Here is a 21,892-nt window from a genome sequence, read left to right as displayed (position 1 = left end):
TTATCCAAACAAAGGGCATTGAAATATATATTAAGATGCAAAAAGTGTAAATGGTAGCACATAATATTTGGAAAAGTATCAACATAATTCACTTAGTAGCTGCTACTCACCTTCGTCATACAATTCTTCAATTGCTTGCCACGTTTCAGCTCGAAGTTCACGATTAGTTTTTCCCGGGACATTTCCACCAGGCCAGTGCATAAGGTAAAGATCTGGAAATAAAAGAATATCTATATCTAGGTACATATCCTCTGAAGAAATAATGAACTGAAGCCAAAATTATGGATATACTGTACTTCAAAAATGTGTCGAAGGTCCTTTGGTGTGAATAACAGCTAGATTGACAGGGTTTAGATAACATTTGGTACAACCATACACTATTTGCCCATGCACAATAGAGAAGAAATTGTATCAGCATGTGAATTAATTCAGCTAACAATCATAGTATCAACATTAGTAATGTAGCATCATAAAAAGAAATGGGACTTTTTGTTTGGTTTCACCAACTAATATTCTATGTAAAGCAAAACATCACTGGAAGTATCAAAGAACTACCTTGCCAGTTTTTCATGGGAAAGCAAGATTGCAATTATCTTTTGAAATTCACAATTAGATTAATTCATTTAGGTACTCTATTTAATTCAATTTGATTATCAGATTTTCTCAGGTTGGCACCGGTGGCAAGCAGCTAAGTAAAACTGGTGTATGATGGCAAGTTATTTACAGTAAATAAAAAGAGAAGTGAAATAAACAAGTCCACCTTCCAATTTTGAATATGTTTTAGAATTTAAGGTTTACTGTATCAACTCTGCAGGGCTCTGCTTCTAGCATTTCTTATAAACTGTTCCTTAGTGTATCAGGGTGTCGTGTTTCCAAGCCTCATTAGACATATTCGATTCTTGTTTCCAACATTACCTTGAAACACACCTGGCTTTGTATCCCGCATTGTCTTAGGTTCACTGAATAAATTATAATAATAGTCTAAAATTAAAAGTGTATTTAAAGTGGATCAGTATATTAAAATGAATAACATCTCTGTCTTGAAAACATCCCAGTCTGGCACCACCTCAGCTCTGAGAATATCGGCTTATTGAAATTCTACTGTATTATCTAAAACGATATTGAACTTTTTTTTTATTATAGAATTTTATCTTCAACATTGTTGTTCTAAATATTTTGGTCCATTAACAATCAACTGTTTCAAGAAAAGATGTTCAAAGTCCAAAATATAAACTAGAAATGCTAGAAATGCACATTAATTTTTTTCAGCATCAATAAAGGAAGTGAATATTTCTATGCTACACCATATTCTGTCCAAATTAAGTGGGCAAAGCAAGCTACTTCTGAGACGAAGCAGATTCACATATTATCCAAAATCAGCAGCTCTACAGAAGTAGTCAGTCATAAAGTCATAGCCCATCTAGTCCATGCCAAACTGTTAATCTGCACAGTTCCATTCACCTGCACCCAGACCATAGCCCTCAACACTCCCCCCATCCATGTATCAATCCAAATTTCTCTTTAAAACTTTAAATCAAACCCATATCCACCACTTCCACTGACAGCTTGTTCAACACTCTCACCACCCTGAATGATGAAGTTCCCACATGTTCCCCTTAAACAGTTCAACTTGCACCCTTAACCCAATTCTCATCCAACCTGAGTGGAAATAAGTGGCTTGCATTTACTCTGTCTATAACCTCAATTTTGTAGACTTCTATCAATTCTCCCCTCATTCTCCTACACTCGAGGGAATAAAGTTGTAACCTATTCAACCTTTCCCTGTAATTCAAATCCTGTTCTGGCAACATTCTCCTAAAATTTCTCTGCACTCTTTCAATCTTATAGACAATTTTCCTGCAGATAGGTGATCAGAACCGAACACAATACTCCAAATTAGGACTCACCAACATTGTATACAACATTAACTAAAAATCCCTATTTCTGTACTAAACATTTTGATTTTCGAAGCCCAATGTGCTAAAAGATCTTTTTATAACCCAGTCTACTTGTGCCACCACTTTCAAGGAATTATGAATCTGTATTCCCAGATCCCTCTGTTCTACCACACTCTTCAATACCCGTGAATTCAATGTCTAATCCAATTCACTAGCTCATCATTAATGCTGTGACCCAACTTTCTAGACCAACCTCCCACGAGCGACCTTGTCAAAGGTCTTGGAGAAGTCCAGGTAGACAACATCCACTGCCTTGCCTTCATCAACATTCCTGGTAACTTCCTTGAAAAACTCCATAATAGTGGTTAGACATGCACAAAGCCGTATTGACTATCTGTAATCAGTCTGTATCTATCCTAATACTTATATATCCAGTTCCTTAGAATACCTTCCATGAATTTACCCACTACTGATGTCAGACTCGCCAGCTGATAATGTCCCTTCTTATTTTTAGAGCCTTTGTTAAACAATGGAAAACAATATTAGCTATCTCTAATCCTCCACAGCATTTCAGTCATTGCTAAGGACATTTTAGATATCTCTTCAACGGCCCCAGGAATTTCTGCACAGTATGAAGGAATACTTTGTTAAGCGTAGGAATTTACCCACCCTAATTTACCTCAAGACACCAACACCTCCTCCTCTGTAGCTTGTATACAGTGCATGACCTCACTGCTAATTTGCCTTGCTTCCACAGACACTGCCTATCTCTCGAATAAATACACATGCAAACAATCCAGTTAAGATTTCCCGTCTCTTTCAGCTCCATGCATAAGTGACCACTATGATCTTTAAGAAGACCAATTTTATTCCTTGCAATCCTTTTGCTCTTAATATATCCGTAGAAGTTGGAATTCTCCTCCACCTTGTTTGCTAGAGCAACGGCATGCCATCTTTTAGCCCTCCTGATTTCCTTCCTGTGTTCTCTTGCATTTCTTACACTCAAGTACCTCATTTGTTTCTTTCTGCCTTTGCCTGCTATGTACCCTCTTCTTCTTAACCAGGGCCTCAATACCTCTTAAAAACCAAGGTTCCTTAAACCCGTTATCTTTGCCTTTTATTCTGACAGCAACATACAAACTCCGTACTCTCAAAATTTTCACTTTAGGCCTCCCACTTACCAAGTACATCTTTGCTGGAAAACAACCCATCTCAATGCCTAGTTGCCAAATCCTTTCTGATACCGTCACAATTAGTTTTTCTCCAATTTAGAATCTCAACCAGAGGACCAGACCTATCCTTTTCCATAATTATATTGTGACTAATAGCATTACGATCACTAGATGCAAAGTGTTCTGCTACACAAATTTTTGTCAACTACCTAATCTCATTCCCTAATAGGAGATCTAGTATCACAATCCCTTTAGTTGGAACCTCTATGTGGTGATAAAGGAAACTTTCCTGAACACATTTGACTAACTCTGTTCCACCCAGCCCTTTTACAGTATAGGAGTCCCACTCAATAAATATGTGGAAAGTTAAAATCACTTACTATCACAACTTTATGGTTCTTGCAACAGTCGGCAATCTCACATAAATTTGCTCATCTAAATTCTGCTGACTATTGGGTGGTCTATAATATAATTCTATTAATATGGCCATCCTTTTCTTATTCCTCAGTTCCACTGATATAACCACAGAAGATGAGCTCTCCAGTCTGTCCTGACTGAACGCTACCATGACATTTTCCCTGACTAGTAATCCCATCCCTTCCCCTTCAATCCCTCACACTCTATCACATCTAAAACTACGGGATCCTGGAAAACTGAGCTGCCAGTCCAGCCCCTCCTGGAACCAAGTCTCACTAATAGTTACAATATCATAATTCTACATGATGATCAATGCCCTAAACTCATCTGTCTTTCCTAGAATACTCCTTGCATTGAAATATACACAACTCAGACATTTCAATTTCTGACTTTGTATGTCATCATTATCATCATCATCATCATCATCAGGTGCTGTGCCCAGTTTGAGCTTTGACTGCCATGGCCCACACACTCCTGTTTCGGGTCAAGTGGATCAATTCGTTGGTATTCATTTCCAGTTCTCTGGCTGCTGTCTCCATCATCATTTGTCTTTGTCTTCCTCTTGCTTTCTCCCCTTCAATCTTTCCCCATAATTACCGTTCATCCTAACTCCTCTTTCCTAATCACATGTCCAATGAAGCCATGTTGCCTTTTCATGATCTCATACATTATTTCTCTTTTTGCGTTTGCTCTGTTCATAACATCCTCATTAGATATGCGTTTCACCCATGATATTCTTTGTATCCTCCTCAAAAACCACATCTCTGCTGCCACAATTCGTTTCCTCATGTTACTAGATATTGTCCAACGTTCTGAGCCGTAAAACATAACTGGATAAACGTAACATTTCAGTACTCTGAGGTGGGTTGTCATGCCTAGTTTAGTATTGGTCAGTATACTCTTCATTCTCGTAAAGGTGTCTTTTGCCATCCCTATTCTTCTTTTGATGTCCATGTCGCACCTGCCATCTGATGTCACCCAGCTTACTAAGTAGCAAAGGTTCTGTACTTGTTTTATGTCTTCCTCATTTATTCTCAGCCTGCAGATAGGATTCTCCTTCTTTTTGGATATCACCATACAATCTGACATTGTGTCTTTTAGCAATTGATAGACCCAATTTTGCACTTTCTTCAACAATTATATCAATTAAGTTTTGTAGTTCTTCCTCCGTGCTTGCAATTAACACAGTGTCATCTGCATATCTGAAATTATTGATATTTTCACTGCCAACTTTGATTCCCAAGATGTCTCTTATTTTTTGTAATATTGTTTCACTGTACACATTAAATAAATCAGGGGAGAAAACACACCCTTGTCTAACGCCTCTTGATTTTCATGAACTGACTCACTTCTCCATCTATTCTTACAGCGGCAGATTGTTCCCAGTACAGATTTCTGATTAGGCCGAGGTCTTTCGAATCTAGATCTAGAGTTTGCTGTAATATTTCAAATAACTTATTGTGCTTCACTTTATCAAATGCTTTTGTGTAGTCGATAAAACAAACAAACAAATCTTTTTGCACTTGAATAGCTCGTTCTGATAGTATCCTTAACATCAATATTGCATTTCTTTTACCTTTGTCTTTCACAAAACCACATTATTCTTTACCTATTTCAGCTCTATCTTACTTCTAGCTCTTGTCATCAAAATTCCTAGAAGTATCTTGGTGATATGACTCACTAAACTTATGGTCCTATGTAATTCACATTCTATTGCTCCAGGTTTCTTAGGAAGAGTGATAAATACTGATTTTTTCATCTCTTCTGGTATTATTCCAGTCTCATAAATGTCATTGATTAAATCAGTAAGTTTTTCAATTCCATAATCTTCAAGGATGATAATTCGTTCTATTACTAATTCATCAGGACCGGCTGCCTTTCCTTTCTTCATCTTATTTATGGCATTACGAACTTCAGATTTTAAAATACTTGGACCTTCAATGTTTTTCTTAATTTTGGGTTTTTCGCCTCGATCATCTTCAAACAATTCCTAAATATACTCAGTCCATTTGTTCATAATCTCATCTTTTTCCATGATAATGATACCATCCTTTGCTTTCAAACATCCACCTGAAGAACAGAGGAGCTTTTTACCAGTGATATTCTTGATTTGTTGATGTAACCTTTTTGGATCAGTAATAGGGTTTCTTTCTATTTGCTCACATTCCTGTTTTAACTGTTCTTCTTTGGCTTTTTGACATAAACTTTTAACTTTTTTATCTAAGGACTTATATTCTATAGGATTTGCTTTCTTCCGTCTCCTTTCTTCCATTAGATTTTTGATTTCATCTGTCATTCATTTATTCTTTGTGCTTTTTTCTTTCTTAGGAATCACTGACTTTGCTGATTCTACCAAGGCATCCTTTAGAGAGTTAAATTTCATTTCTACATGATTGCTATCATCTTCAACAGATTCCATTTCTGGACTTTGAAATCTATTCCTTACTTCAATTGTAAATTTTTGTCTTAAGTTTTCTTCTTTAATTAATTGCAAGTAGTCAAGGGATTGTTCAGGTTTTTGCTTCTTTAATTTTTTAAGTTCTACTTTTACATGACAAACTACTGGGTTACGGTCACTATTACAGTCTGCACCTGAATATGTTTTGCATTGAGTCACTGACTTTCTAAATCTTTGGTTTATAGTAATAAAGTCAATTTGATTTCTAGTGTTATCACCTGGACTATTCCAGGTCCACAAGCCTCTTGGATGGTTTTTAAAGTAGGTATTCATAATGACCTGATTATTCATCTTGCACCATTCTACGCATTTCTCACCTCTTTCATTTCTTTCTCCTAGTCCAAATTTTCCTATGGCATTTCCATCAGCACACTTTAGCATTTAGATCTCCCATGACAATAACAATATCTTGAGATTTGCATCCATTCTTTGCTTGTTCAAACTCTTCATAGAATTTATCTATATCTTCATTTGTTCCATCTGTTTTTGGTGCATATACTTGTATAATTGCTAAATCAAATGGTTGTCCTCTGGATCTAACAAGGAGCACGCTTTCTGATATTGACCAATGTCCTAAAACACTTCTTGCCATGTTTTCAGCCATAAGAATTCCTACTCCATTAGTATGGGATGTTCCACAAGAATAAACTAGTGTCCTGGGTATGACTCTAAATTGCAACCAGTGATGAGGCTCTGATTGGGGACTTTCAGAGCTTTGGGGAAAGTGGAGTTACCCCTTCATCAGTCATTGCTCCCAGGGCCGCTCTGACCCGGAACGGTAGCACCTGCAAGAGTTCCTGCTCAGGATACGAGCGAAGGCCAACTGAACTTATGATGGAGAAGGCGGGTGAGCTACAACCTCAAATGTCAACGGCTATAGTACAGGCGGATGAACATTTGGGAAGAGAAGTGCCGATTTCTTTAGTTCGCCCAACAGTAAGCAATAGCAAACCACCATTGCTAGATACTGGGTTTCCTGGAATCTATTTACTAAGGAAACCATGGTCAAGTTCACAAAATGTATCACACAACAACAGCATCAAGAGGATCTTCAAGACAATTCTGAAGATGCTTCGCTCAGTAGGGTTGATTCTGGGCAGCAGGGGATCCCCAACTGTCATCAAGCTGCTGCTCATAAAATTCAAGTTACACAAAAGAAAATTATTGCCACTTGGAATGTAAGACTTTGTATGTAGGCTTAACGAAATCTTTCCCCAGAATTACTCCACTACCTGTTCTGGTGCTTTGACTCCCATCCCCTTGCAACTCTAAACACCCCTCCCCTGTGCAGCAGTAGCAAACCTTCCTGCAAGTATATTAGACCTCCTCTAGTTCAGATGCAAACCGTTCTGCCTGTACAGATCCCACCTTCCCTGGAATAGAGACAAATGATCCAAAAATCAGAAGCCCTCCCTCCTGCACCATCTCCTTAGCTATGTGTTAAACTATATGATCTGTCAATCTCAAACTTTCAAAATATACAATAGTTACTTTCAATGCCAGGTAATATTAGACAGACTATTCTGGTTGTTTTCCAGCATCAAAATATACAAAGGCAATCCAGGTAATGAGCCTACAGGGCTGAATCAGATGGGATTGTGATGTGGAGTTTACTTGTCACCGTTACCTGCTAATTAAGATGCATTCAGTGTGCAACAACTATCAGTCATGCTGTGGATGACTGTGCATCCAAGTGGGTTTAAAAACTGTGTGATATTAGCCTTTACACTGCGTAAAGCCTGATTGCATCTCTAAAAAGCTTGGAGTAGTAAAAAAGCATTTTTAAAAAAGCCAAAAATCACTCGACAGATTAGTCAGCATATAAGGAGATCAACACTGAGGTCAATGAAGAGTTCTAATTGCAAAGAAGAGGGGGAGGGAGAGAACAACCATCAGTTAAGAAAATATCAAATTAAGAAAATGGGAAAACATTTCAAAGGCATCACAACAGATAGGCAGGCTGAAATAGAATTGCTTCCTGAATATCCTAAGCATACATACCCTGCAATTAAGAGCCAACTCATCCACCCAACCACACTGCCTCCTTATAGGACTGCCTTGCTCAGTGTCATTTCTGTTTTGCTTCCCAGTCAAGTCATTAAGTCATACAGCATGGAAACAGGCTATTTAGCTCAAAAGTCCACACTGATCATTGGAACCCATCCATGTTAATTCCATCTTCAAGCACTGGTTCTGTATCCTTCAATGCCAAGGTGATTCAAGTGCTGTTAAATGCTGTTTGTAGCTCTGCTTCACAACTCTGTCTGGCAGTGCAGTATCCCTTATGCTTTTTTAACTACATTATTGCCTACAGTGCAATCTTCAAGGAATTTTGGACACCAAGGTCTCTCTGCTTCTCCATCCACCCAGGACCTTACCATTCATGGTGGCTGTCTTAGCCTCATTAGTACTCCAAAAATCCATTCCTCACATTCATCAGGATTAAACTTTATCTGCCATTTCACCAATACGTTAATATCACTCAGAAACCCAAGATTATCATCCACACTGTCAACGACTCTACCAAACTTAATAGGCACTTACTGATCACGTCTCCTACATCTAGATCCATATCACTCATATATATTACAAACAGCACCAATCCCTGTGTGACGCCATTAGTCACAGACATTCAATCATGGAAACAACCCTCTACTATTGCTGAGGCCTTACTAAAACACATGGAAATCTGTATTAGGATTTCACCAACACAAAAAATTCTGAAGATGAAGTCTTGAGATTTGCACACACAGACACTGGAGAAACTCCACTGGTCATTCAAAACTCTCTATAGCTGCTGCCTGACCTATTAAGTTCCTCCAGCATTCTGAGTGTGTTACCAGAATTTCACTTTCTCCTTCCCCTTTGATGAGTTCTCCAATCACAAAGTCTGCTTCTCTGTGAACACCATTGAAAATTATTCATTTAGAACCTCTCGTATCCCTTCTGGCTCTATACATAGCTGGGGTTTTCTCCCGTCTGTGTAAAAACATCAGATCAGTAAAGGTTCCTTCAATACCCTTCTCCATCATTAAAAATGTGTTCGATTTTAAACTTTTTTTTTCTAGTTCTGAGGAAAGGTCATCGACTCAGTTTTATTTCCCATAAATGCTGCCTGAACTGGGTATTTCATACAATGTGCTTTTCTTTAAAAATAAAGTTCCTTTAGCACCTGCCTCACCATTCCCTGTTTACTCTAACAAATTAAAGAACATTAGAAATCACCAAACGAGCACTCATCTGATATTTGTAGTAGCACATAGAGATCAACCTGAGAATCATTGATAATCACTTTAAATAATACAAGTAGGAGATTCTAAGCATGCAGTTAACAAAAGGGAGGAAATGGAGAAAGAAAACCATTCAGTTCGGTGTAAGTAAAATTATTTTACCTGCAGAAATCAGCTCTAGAATGGCACTGGTAGTCTGATATTGGTGTTGTGCAATTCTCATATCTCACAAAAACTCATGCATTAGAAATCTAAATTTTGCAAATTATGCTCTGGAAGTTGAATCGGGTACTTCGTGTCAAATATGTAATAACTGGAATGCCATTGTGGTTTCTCCAAGGATCCACTTTTGTAAATTTTTACTGCATGAAGCATAAAGTATGAGCATTGTATGAAATGCTCACAAGAGTTTCAGGTGGGTTGTGGGGCAGTGCGAGTGCTAGTTGCTGTGAAGAGCCAACAAAGCATAGTTAACAGCACAAATGAGAGGAAATGCGGGGGGGGGGGAAGGTAAAAGAGTCTTGAGTGATTAGATTGTGAAGGGTCAAGTGCAATATGTGATGGTAGCGAAGAGAGACAGGGTGGTTTTTATGACAATAAAGTTGAATCTAATCTAATCTAATCTAAATTTAAAGGGCACACATTTGTAGATGGTTCCAAGAGCTAGACTAAACAAGCTGGGATTTATACAGTGAAATTTTACATTTGTTCAAGCATGCTTTCCAGAAATGGCATCCAGATTATTGTGATACATTTCTGCATTAGCAAATCAAATGCAAGCAGGACTCAGCATCAAAATTATGATTTGTAGAATACATACAAGTATGACAATTAATATTCATTAAATTCTGAGAATATCACAGAATAAAGTTGTAATATACAGTAAAATTTGTAGCTTAGAACTTCTATAGATCATTATAATTTCTGGGACCAGACTGAACATTTCAAGTTAAAAGATGGTACTCAAGTATAGGTCTCTGCGCCCCGCAGACAGTTCTGAAGAGTGACCTCACATATTGTATATAATGAACCGAAGTTAATGAAATATAAAAAAAAGCATTGTAAAAAGCGAAAAGTTAAGATCTTGATCATATATTGAAAGACTGGATTTGTCAGCATCATTTTGAACATTTGCCAGTTAATGGTATGCTGATCATGAAACAAGCAGATTCATCATGGCAAACTGAAAATTGAAGGTAATTGTGAATATTCAGCAGGCTGATTGCAGAAATTTAAGAAAAGACACAGCATTAAATTTTTTAAAGTGCCTGCTGATCATGAAGCAGCAGAAAGTTTATTGAGTTTGCCAGATTGTTGCTGATGAAAATCTAATACCAGAACAAGTCTAAAATAGCGATTTTTCAGGTTTTATGTAAGGTATAAAAACAAAGTAAAATAAAAATATAGTGTACTGTAATCTTTTAATCAAAACATAGCATTGTAGGTGGAGACTGAAAGCCTGCCTTTGTTTGTTGTCATTCAACAGCTGATTCAGGTATTCCCATGATGCTGTTATGCTGCTCTTATAACTGTGCACACATTATATTTTTATTGCTTTAACGGTATGTAACAATTTTTACTATTAAGTTCACATGTGTGATGAACAAGTGTAAGACAAAGACTGCTTACCGGTAGCACATAAATTCAGAGTCGGAAGTGATGGCAATCCCAAGCTACCTCATTATATATTCCAAAATATGAAAAATCTGAAATCCAAAACACTTCCAGCCCTAAGCATTTTGGGTAAGGAATACTCAACCTGTATTAATGTATCTTTATAATACATATTTGACTTATTGTGGAAGTTGTATACACCAATCAGAAATTAGTTACTACTTCACAGAATGAAAGGTTAGTACTTACAAAATTTAAGACATACAGTTGTTATTCTGATAAAGTGTAAACTGTCAAAAAGCAGGTTAAAGGTCTGAAAGGTCATTTTCACGTACAACAGCATATTTCTGAGATATATTGCTTGAGAGATATAATGCATTATTTGCTTATTTACAAAGTCAAGGTACAAAAACAAATTATTGTAAGAATTCAATCTCAATTAAGATTGATGGATCTTTTGTTTTAAAATAGCATCCAACAGTAATCTATTTTGTCCTTTTATTCGACTACTGTATGCATGTCATGTACAATCACTGCATGAATATTCAGTACATGCTAATTGTGTAACAGTACCAATTTTATCATCAACTAGATTTTATTCTTGGCCCACAAATCCAATCCAGAAATTGGTATCATACAGTCACATGCAAAGTTAAGAAAGCATGCAAACATCCAAATCTTCTACCAACTGCAGTCTGAACATGCTGGTAGAAGAAACACAAGCGACCTGGAGACATCACTCCCTCTTCTAACTCTTGAGGAAGCACCTGATTTTGGTACTTCCAGATAGCAATGGGGCTGAAACTAACTCACAGAACCCTCAGATTTCTCCACTATTTGAAAGCTCTCAACAAATTCCAAGCCAAAAAATCAGCTTAGATTCCTTCCTCCATCAGCAGAGGAAAATTTTAACTGAAGGAACTTTGTTCCAAACTCTGTCTCTGACTAGATTTCTGGTAAAAATGGCAGTTCCTTCCAAAAGCATGGCTAACACCTGGTGTTGGAAGCTACACTTCTGCCTCTGAGGACATATTCTATCTACCAACAGACTCTAAGTAACAGTTGTCGCCAATAATAAAATAACTAAAATAACTAGGCACAGAACACATGCACTCTTACCACTCAAGCATTCATTTTTATTTTACTTGTCCAATGACTTATCAGTTATAGATATAGATTATCGTAAATCGTATATGTTTGAATTCCTTACTCACAAAGTCAATTGGCATTCACAATAGAGGTTTCACCACAAAGTCAGTCTAGATTTCAAGTGGACAGCCGATGATATTTTGAAGTTAGTAAAGACAATAGATTGTTAGTTGTTGGGCATGTTTCACATCCTTCTGTTATCTTGTCTGTCTCCGGCACCCCCTATTCTGTAAAGGGATGCTGGGTTTTAGGAAGAACATTCTGGAGAAGTCTCACTACAGAGGCCTCACATGTTTGGTTTGATTACATGCTGCTGCATCTATCTGGTTTGCAGTAAGCAACGGTGTCTCCGAAGGTCTTACTTGACTATACCTGCTCCAGGCCACCTTTGCTTTACTGCAAACTTCCACAGCAGGACACTTCATGTATTGACATCTCTGCAAAGTCTAAATTTCATGGTGCAATAGTAATGGAGATTTTGTCTTGGCTCATTAAGGACAAGGCACTAACTATTGTCACATAAGTAAGTCGTACCACCCTATGCTTTACTAACATTATTTTTACAAAATGATGGGTTAGTTTGAACATTCCTTAATATAAGGTCCATTTTGCAAAACGGACACAAAAGGCTTGCATAGATTCAGTTGGTGGATGACAGCCCTCACCTCATACAACAGCAGCACATGAAGGTTTAAAATCTATTGCAAACAGCTGGCACAAATGGTAACTAATTTATCTCACCCTCACACATGCTTGGTCACTTCCTCCCCGATAAATATACGTGCAGGTTGAGGCCAAAAAAGTATAATCAAGTGTTTATAACCCAAAATAAAAAGATGCTCTGTAGAAATAATAGAAGTCATGGAATTTATTGTGCAATTTTTTAAAAACAGTCCCTCCTTATCAGCTGCATTGCGCGATGCTAATTGCCAGCTTTCCCCCGATGAGTGTCTAAGAAATTCAAAACAATAATAAGTCCAACTATAGCAACTACAGTTTGCAAAGACGGAAATAGATAGGCACCTACTCAACAATGCAAATAGTCTGCTGTTAATGTTTGCCCTTTATATGATGATTACAAGTGAATTCCAAGGTATTGTTTGTTCAGCTGTTCATTGCCAAATCATACAAATAACAAGTTCTGCGTTACAACCTTCTCCTGACATCATATCCTGCCTTTTAAAATATTAAAAAAATCTAAAGAGGGCAAGCATCAACTTTTAAAATGTGCTACTAACAATGACCCCTTCAGAATATTTTAAAGCAAATATACTATATCATTTGTTATAAGTGGTCATTGCCAGCAAATTTTTAAAATGAAATGGCAGCAAAGGACAGTTAATACAAATTTACTTCCTTCCTCTATGTTACAAATCGAGAAAGAGCTCATCAAGCTAAACAGGTACTGAGAAATGGAAATGAAAATAATGGAACTACAAAACAGATCAATTGATGCTGGGAATAAAAAGGCATAAAAAATCAGAAGCATTTTCCATCACAAAGATAGGCAGAGGGGCAGGTTGTGTTGAGGAAGCAAGGAGCTTACAGAAGGACTTGGACAAATTAGGAGAATGGTCCAAGAAATGGCAAATGAAACACAGCGTAGGGAAGTGTATGGTCATGCACTTTGGTAGAAAGAATAAAAGGCAGAGACTATTTTATAAATGGGTGGTAAATTCATAAATCAGAAGTGCAAGGAGACTTGGGAGTCCTAGCACAGAACTTGCAGTCTGAGTCAGTAGTAAGGAAGACAAATGCAACATTAACATTAATTTCAAAAGGACTACAATATACAAGCAAGGATGTAATGCTGAGGCTTTATAAGACATTGGTCAAACCACATGTGGACTATTGCAAGCTGTTTTGGGCTCTGTATCTAAAAAAGGATGCACTGGCATTGGAGAGGGTCCAGAGGAAGTTTACGAGAATGACCCCAGAACATAAGGGTTAAAGTATGGGAGGTGTTTGATGGTTCTGAGCCTGTGCTCGCTGAAGTGTAGAGCAGGGTACTCTCATTAAAACCTATTGAATATTGAAAGGCCTGGGTAGAGTGGATGTGAAGAGTATGTTTCCAATAGTAGGAGAGTCTAGGATTAGAGGGCACAGCCTCAGAATAGAGGGATGTCCCTTCAGAACAGAGATGAGGAGGAATTTCTTTGGCCAGAGGGTGGTGAAACTGTGAAATTCATTGCCACAGACAACTGTGGAGGCCAAGTCATTGATTATATTTAAAGTGAAGGTTGATAGCTTCTTGATTAGTGAGGGCATCAGAAGTTATAGGGAGAAAGCAGGGGTATGGGGTTGAGAGGGATAATAAATCAGCCATTATAGAATGGTGGAACAGACTTGATGGGCCTAATAATCTATTTCTGCTCCTGTCTTATGGTCTTATGAAAAGTCTCAACTAAAGTGTGAATCTGTATTTCTCAATTCTGCAATGTGTCTTGTTTGAGATTTTTAGTTTTAATTTTAAAGAAAGGTAGATAAAAAACTATATTGTTAAATTTAATTGTAAAGGAAATGTGAAATAAGAAGAAAATTCGATATGCTTTAAATTAAAGAACTTGCATTTATATGGTACTTTTCACACTTTCAGGGCATCCCAAAAAGCTTTAAAGAAAATAAAGTATTCATCAAGTGTAGTCATTAGCATATACATTTACAGTTAAGCTTTCATGTTTTATTGTTTTACAACATGAATCACAGTGGATTTAATTTGGATTTTTTGACACTTATCAACAACGTTTCAAAATGAAAAAAAATTCTACAAATTGATCTAAATTTATTACAACTACTAAACACAATAATTGATTGCATAATTACTCACCCCCTTCAAGTCAGTATATAGTAGATGCAACTTGGCAGCAATTATAGCCTTGAGTCTATGTGGATAGGTCTCTATCATCTTTGCACATCTGGACACTGCAATTTTCCCCCATTCTCCTTTACAAAACAGCACAAGCTCAGTCAGATTGCATGTAAATGAACAGTCCTTTTCAAGTCCAGCCACAAATTCTCAAATGGATTGAGGTCTGGGCTCTGACTTAGCAACTCCAGGATGTTAACCTTGTTGTTTTTAAGTTATTCTCGTGTAGCTTTGGTTTTATGTTTGGGGTAATTATCTAGTTGGAAAACAAATCTTCTCCCAAGTCGCAGTTCTCTTGCAGACTGCATCTGGTTTTCCTCCAGGATTTCCCTGTATTTTGCTGCATTCATTTTACTCTTTACTTTCATAAGTCTTCCAGGGCCTCCTGCAGTGAAGCATCCCCACAGCATGATACAGCCACCACCATGTTTCACAGTAGGGATGGTGTGTTTTTGATGATGTGCAGTTTAATCTGACGGCCAAAAAGCTCAATTTTGGTTTCATCAGACCATAGAACCTTTTTTCCATCTGACTTCAGTCTCCCATGTGCCTTCTGGTAAACTTTAGCTGAGATTTCATGTGAGTTTTTTTTTCCAGCAGTCGCTCTCTCTCTGCCACTCTCCCATAAAGCTGCGACTGGTGAAGCACCTGGGCAACAGTGTTGTATGTTCAGTCTCTCCCAGCCACTGAGGCTTGTAACTCCTCCAGAGTTGTCATAAGTCTCTTGACAGCCTCCCTCACTAATCCCCTTCTTGCACGGTCACTCAGTTTTTGAGAATGGCCTGCTCTAGACAGATTTACAGCTGTGCCATATTCTTTCTATTTATTGATGATTGAATTAACTGTACTCCAAGGGATATTCAGTGACTCAGAAATTTTCTTGTATCCATCTCCTGACTCGTCCTTTTCAATAACCTTGTCGTGGAGTTGCTTGAAGCATTCTTTTGTCTTCATGGTATAGTTTTGCCAGCATACTTACTCACCAGCAGCTGAACCTTCCAGATATAGGTGTACTTTTACTACGTTCAATTGAAACACCTTGACTGCACACAGGTCTCCAGAAACAGATCTCCATTTAACTAATATGTGACTTCTAAAACAAATTGGCTGCACCAGTGATGGTATGGTGTGTCATATTAAAGGGGGTGAAAACTTATTAAAATCAGTTAATTTGTGTTTTATATTTGTAATTTAGATCACTTTGTTGAGATCTGTTTTCACTTTGACACAAAAAAGTCTTTTTCTGTTGGAAAAAAAAGCCAAATTAAATCCTCTGTGATTCAATGTTGCAAAACAATAAAACTTGAAAACTTTCAGTGGTGGGGGTGAATACTTTTAACAGGCACTGTATATGATAGGTAAAGGCAGTATCAAACATGTAAGCAGTAATAGGTTGTTAAAGGGTCGGTTGAAAGATTCATATTATGTGGGACAAGTTGTGGAGCTGCTGCCTCACAGCTGCAGCAATCCAGGTTCAATTCTGATCTTAGTTGCTCTGTGGGGTTTGCATACTCGCTGTTTAGTTGCATGGGTTTCCACCCCATATCCCAAAAATGTGAGTGTTGTTAGGTTAATTGTAGCATGTAGATGAGTGGTAGACATTGGATGTGGGATGGGGAAAAAGGGAGATAAATTAGTGGAAATGTGGAGACAGTGAATTAGAGAAGGATTAGTAAAATGGGTGCTTGATGGTTTACGCAGACTCAGTGGATTGAAGGCCATATTTCTATACTGCGTCTCTCTATGACAACTCACTAAAATGGTATGGGAAGCTTCCATGTTTATTCATAATTAACATGAAATCTTTTACATTCAAGTGAGAAATTTAGGGTTCCAGTCATTCCACCTTCTTTAATTCAGCACTTAAGTATCAGTGTGGATCTTGTATGCAAGTTTTGAAATGGGTCCCAGTCCAACAATTTTCTGACTGGCAGGTACCACACCTTCACAATGATAAATATTTGGAAAGGAACTAACAGTACAAGGACTGATTTGAAAAAAATCCTTTTGCAGAACAAAGCATTCCTTAGTATATGAAGAAACACTAAAGCAGTCTGAAGATGGCTTATATGAGTTAGGCATAATTGGATGTGACATAGACTAAGCATGCAAGAATTCTGCATAGCTATATTTATAATTATGGTAAAGAAAGTTAACTTGTGAGATGAATTGATTACAATATTCAATGGAGTGCTTTATATGTATAATGTATACTGTTCTGTGTGTTTATGATATTCTATTATAATATTTCTATCAAAAAGATTACAGTAATTCAGTTGAATGATTTCAAAATGTAACAACTGAACAGGAGAACATTTGAGATGTTTATAAACACTTGTAATTAAACCCAATTTTCAGAATCAGAATCAGGTTTATTATCACTGGCATATGTCATAAAATTTGTTAACTTAGCAGCAGTAGTTTAATGTAATACATAATATAGAAGAGAAAAGTAATAATAAATAAGTCAATCAATTACAGTATATGTATATTGAATAGATTAAAAATCATGCAAAAACAGAAATAATATGTATTAAAAAAGTGAGGTAGTGTCCCAGGGTTCAATGTCCATTTAAGAATTGGATGGCAGAGGGGAAGAAGCTGTACCTGAATTACTGAGTGTGTGCCTTCAGGCTTCTGTACCTCCTACCTGATGGTAACAGTGAGAAAAGGGCATGCCCTGGGTGCTGGAGGTCCTTAATAATGGATGCTGTCTTTCTGAGACACCGCTCCTTGAAGATGTCCTGGGTACTTTGTAGGCTAGTACCCAGGACATCTATGTAATAATTAATCTAATTATTACATTCAGAAGGCTTTTGTAATTAATAAATTTCAAGCTGTCTTGATACCTGAGACAAATTTACCAGGTACAGCATTCACATTATGAAGGCACAGGACCAAAACTTAAACAAGTTTACATGACTGGCTGTAAGTACACAGTAAAACAAGGGTCTCGGCTTGAAACGTTGTCTCGGCTTGAAAAGATACTGCCTGGCTTGCTGAGTTCCTTCAGCATCTTGTGTGTGTTGCTTGGATTTCCAGCATCTGCAGATTTTCTGTTTGTCTTTATTATCTGAATATTTTGGTTTCAGTTCAAAACATGTTAAACACTGTGAACATTTCATCACACACAGAATGACTCTCATTACCATTGACCATAAGAATTAAAGGCAGTCTGCTGAAATCTTAGTTTCATGAGCTGCCTTTTCTACCTTTAGTTCCTGATTGCTCTGGTCTTTGTCTTTTGGCACAAATACGTCTTTAAATTACATTGAGCTGCACCATTAACACTGAAGTTCTACTAACATACCTACTGCATCAACCATTTAAATTGGAAGTATTACATGGTAAAAGTTTTGTAAACGAATGGTTTAAGAAGACGGCAGCTGAAGCATGACTTAGATAAGCTCTAATTTACTGCTAATTTGGATGCAAGGCAGTGGAATTTGGGACAGGGATCTAGTTAAATCAGGGTGTGGAGCCACAGCATAACTGAAAAATATAGACCAAATGTAAATTTCAAGATGAACAGTAAGGTCATTCCAGATTCATACTTAAAAAGCAAACAATTTAATAATTAAAACATTTCTATTATTTTTTAAAAAATTTATTTGGGTTTTTCTTCTTACCAATATAATCCACACCGAGGTTTTTGCAGCGTTCCAAACATGCTGCTTTGGTTGCTCCATGCCATAATCCCCTGGCCAAAGCTTTGTTGTTATCCAGAGGTTCTCATGATTTACAGCACTCTCTTTCTTCAGATACGATTCATAGCCATATTTTTTTGCAGTGTCAATGTGACGAATGCCACATTCTTTTATGGCATACACAATTGAAGAGTGGGAATAACCTCCCCGATGTGATGTGCCTGAAAGAAACACAAGTTAAAAATAATAGAGCTGAACTGGTTTCTAATGGTTAAGGTTCTCAAGAAGCTAGAGTTAAACCAGGTAGTTGAAGGATATTTAACTGCCATTGTTTACACATTTTTGATCTGATTATTCTCATGTCATGATACTTTTTCATACAAGCATTTTGATAATTACCCCATTGTTTAGACTATGCCATTGGAAGCCCTCTGTTGGTTGAGGTCAACCATGGATGTTGCATCCTAACTGTCTACGTAATATGCAAGCCAGGGCCATACGATAAGCTGTTTGAGAGCAAGCTTATGCCCATGCAGCAGGCTCCCCCTCTCCATGCAGCTGATGAATCCAAAAGAACGGCAGAGACCCATGCAGTTTGGCACCAGCGGCATTGCAGGAGTTGTCAGTCAACATCGAACTCAATGTAGAACTGCATCAGGGACTCTAGCTCGGGATTCCTCCCACCTCCACTCCCCTCAGGATTTACTCCCGAAGCCTTCCCCATGAGTGGGTATAATCACAAGCTGGCAGAGGTTCGAGATCAGAGTTTTTCTTCTTATAAATGATCTGCCAACCACAGCTGACGAGCCCCATCTGCCCAAAGTCTGTACCATTCTGACAATAGAAACCAGTGTACAAACACTACCCTAGAGAGGCAGTCCTGGCATGCTTAAGCAAAAATGTCATCCACTATCAAAGTGACAGCATTTATATACTGTACCACACCTGCTAATCTACTAGTACCCTTGCCATGGCCTGCCATTCAGCCCGGACTGTTGATCATGAAACTTGGAAATCAGAATCAGGTTTATTGTCACTGACATTTGTCGTTTTGTGCAGCAGCACAGTGCAGACAGAACACATTACTGGAAGTCACAATAAAAAATTGTGCAAAAGAGGAAAGTGAGGTAATGTTGACGGACCATTCAGAAATCTGATAGCAGAAGGGAAGAAGCTGTTCCCAAAATGTCAAGAGTGGGTCTTTAGGCTCCAGTACTTCCTCTCTAGTGGTAGTAATGAGCAGAAGGCATGTCCTGGATCGGATGGCGAGCAGCCCAAATATGGGCCTTCCAGGGCTTGAGGGCTAGAGCTGTGTAAGGTTGTCTTCTGAGCCCGTCCGCAGTCTCCTCCACTGACAGCCATCAGCCTTCCAGCAGCATAGTGTGAGAACAGTAAACAAATGGAATACATGGGAGTGATCAGTTGACTTTAACTGGTGTTGATATACAAGTTTATTTTGGAATACTCAGCACTTTATTCAGTGGATTCTGTCTAGCAATAAAAGGAATGTGAACTGTTGCTTTATTAAACTTTTTGGGACTGCTGTACAATCTGAGAAGTTGGCCACAGACAGTGGGCCTGAAAGGGGCTGTGACTTCTCCTCCTTTCCTCCTCCCTGCATTGAGCTGCATAGCTTGGTTCCCATATGGCTGATGACAAGGGTCAAACCCTAATGATTGCTCGAGTTGGGAGTTGGGATATTAAATTCATATTGTGCACCCATTCTCATCAATGCCCTTCCTAAAATGGTAGGCAATATTAAATGTGTGATATATAAACACGTGTACATACATCAGATATGAAGTGGGGGGGGGGAGGAAGAGATCACCCAGATTATGACTTACATGGGCAAAGTTTGTGCAAAATAGTTTGGGAGTAAATTGACAAAGAAATAATTGCTAAAATTAATTTCAATCTAGAATCACAGAATGATTGTAGTATTTTGTAACTACAATGACACAGCTAGAAGTGCTTTTGCTTCTCAACACCAGTGACATGGATCAGTCGTAACATCCAATGCAGTCTGCACGAATCTCACACTTTCACTATGTGGCCACATGCGTTTCCTCCAGATGCACTGCTTTCCTCCCATAAAGAATGGTTTATTGGCCTCCACAAATTGCCTTTAAAATTCAGGTGAGTGGTTGAATTAGAGAAAAGTTGGGAATGTGGGGAAAAATATAGTTGGATTTGCTTGATGGTTAGCCTAGACTGAGTGGACCTAAAGGCCTGTTTCTGAGAAGAAAATGACAAATTAACCTTAAACTGTAACATATATGGGCACAACTATTATAAGTAGGTATTCATCTCAGTATTTTTTTTTCTGAGAGCCATCCCAAAAGCTCTGCCAAATCAACATGACCCTACAAGAAATAATTTTCCAGTCTTAGCTTTTGTTTTGGTGACCTTCAGAGTTGGATTTTACTCTGCTTTACACTGCAACAGGATTATGCTATATAGCATATGTTCATTTTCTGGCAAGATGCAGACATGTTTCTTCAAAGCTTACTCTTAGGTAAACAGGTCAGAATTGAATTACTGCTTGGGCTGGAAACTTTATAAATTGGAATGTGCTTGTCAAACTGGAAGTACACAGTGCTGCAAAATAGTTTTGCATCTGGAACATGAAGTGGACCATCTGCATCCACAGACATCTCTTTTGTTAAAGACTGAATACCTCATTCTCCTAAGAACAGAAGAAACAGGAACAGAGTAGACCATTTGGATCTTTGAGCCTGCTCCATTATTCATTAATATCATGACTGAGCAGACACCCCAGGATCATTTTCCATAACTATACCCATGCCCTTTGACTCCCTTAAACTCTAAAAATCTGTCAATCTCAGTTTTGAACAAACACAAAGATACAACTTCCATACCCTGCTGGGAAAGAGTATGCCAACTGCTCACTATGCTTTTGAAGAAATTTCTCCTCATCTCAGTCCTTAATTGGTTACCATTTATTCTCTCTCTGTTCATCCCCCGTACTGAACTCCTCAATCAGGGAAATCATCCTCCCCATACTAACCTGTCAAGCTCTTTCAGAATTATGCAGATTTCAGTGAGATCTCTTCTCGTGCCGCGAAATTCCAAAAAAACACACCCCAAGTCTATTCAGTTTCTCTCCTTATGGAGTATGTGCCATCCTGAAATCTGTTCAGCAAATCTAAGTTGTTCTCCTTCTATGGCATTTAAATCCTTTCTTAGGTAAAGTGATCAAAGCTGTACAAAATAAACCGTACTCTCAAACCTTTATCAATTTTGTAGTCCTTTAAGATTACCCCAATCCCCAGATCTACTGTTATATTTGGCAATTTTATAAAGACAATACAATTATACCCACTTACTTCAATTTGTGTCATCAATTAATTTACCTCACTGTGAACCCTACAATCATTCCAATACAGTGCCTTTAATTTTGCCACGATAACATTTTTTCCG

General features: G+C 37.9%; 1 protein-coding gene across 1 annotated transcript in view; it reads right to left on the bottom strand.

The window, feature by feature from the left end:
* The window catches only part of zgc:110366 (uncharacterized protein LOC550476 homolog), a 160,914-nt gene that overhangs the window by 90,635 nt on the left and 48,387 nt on the right, over positions 1 to 21,892 (bottom strand). The window contains 3 exon segments of the mRNA XM_063063934.1: positions 111 to 212; positions 18,434 to 18,493; positions 18,496 to 18,672. Of these exon segments, the coding sequence (XP_062920004.1) occupies positions 111 to 212; positions 18,434 to 18,493; positions 18,496 to 18,672 (339 nt within the window).

This window comes from Mobula hypostoma, chromosome 12 (assembly GCF_963921235.1).
Source record: "Mobula hypostoma chromosome 12, sMobHyp1.1, whole genome shotgun sequence".
Taxonomy (NCBI): domain Eukaryota; kingdom Metazoa; phylum Chordata; class Chondrichthyes; order Myliobatiformes; family Myliobatidae; genus Mobula; species Mobula hypostoma.
This window is presented reverse-complemented; position numbering and strand designations above follow the sequence as displayed.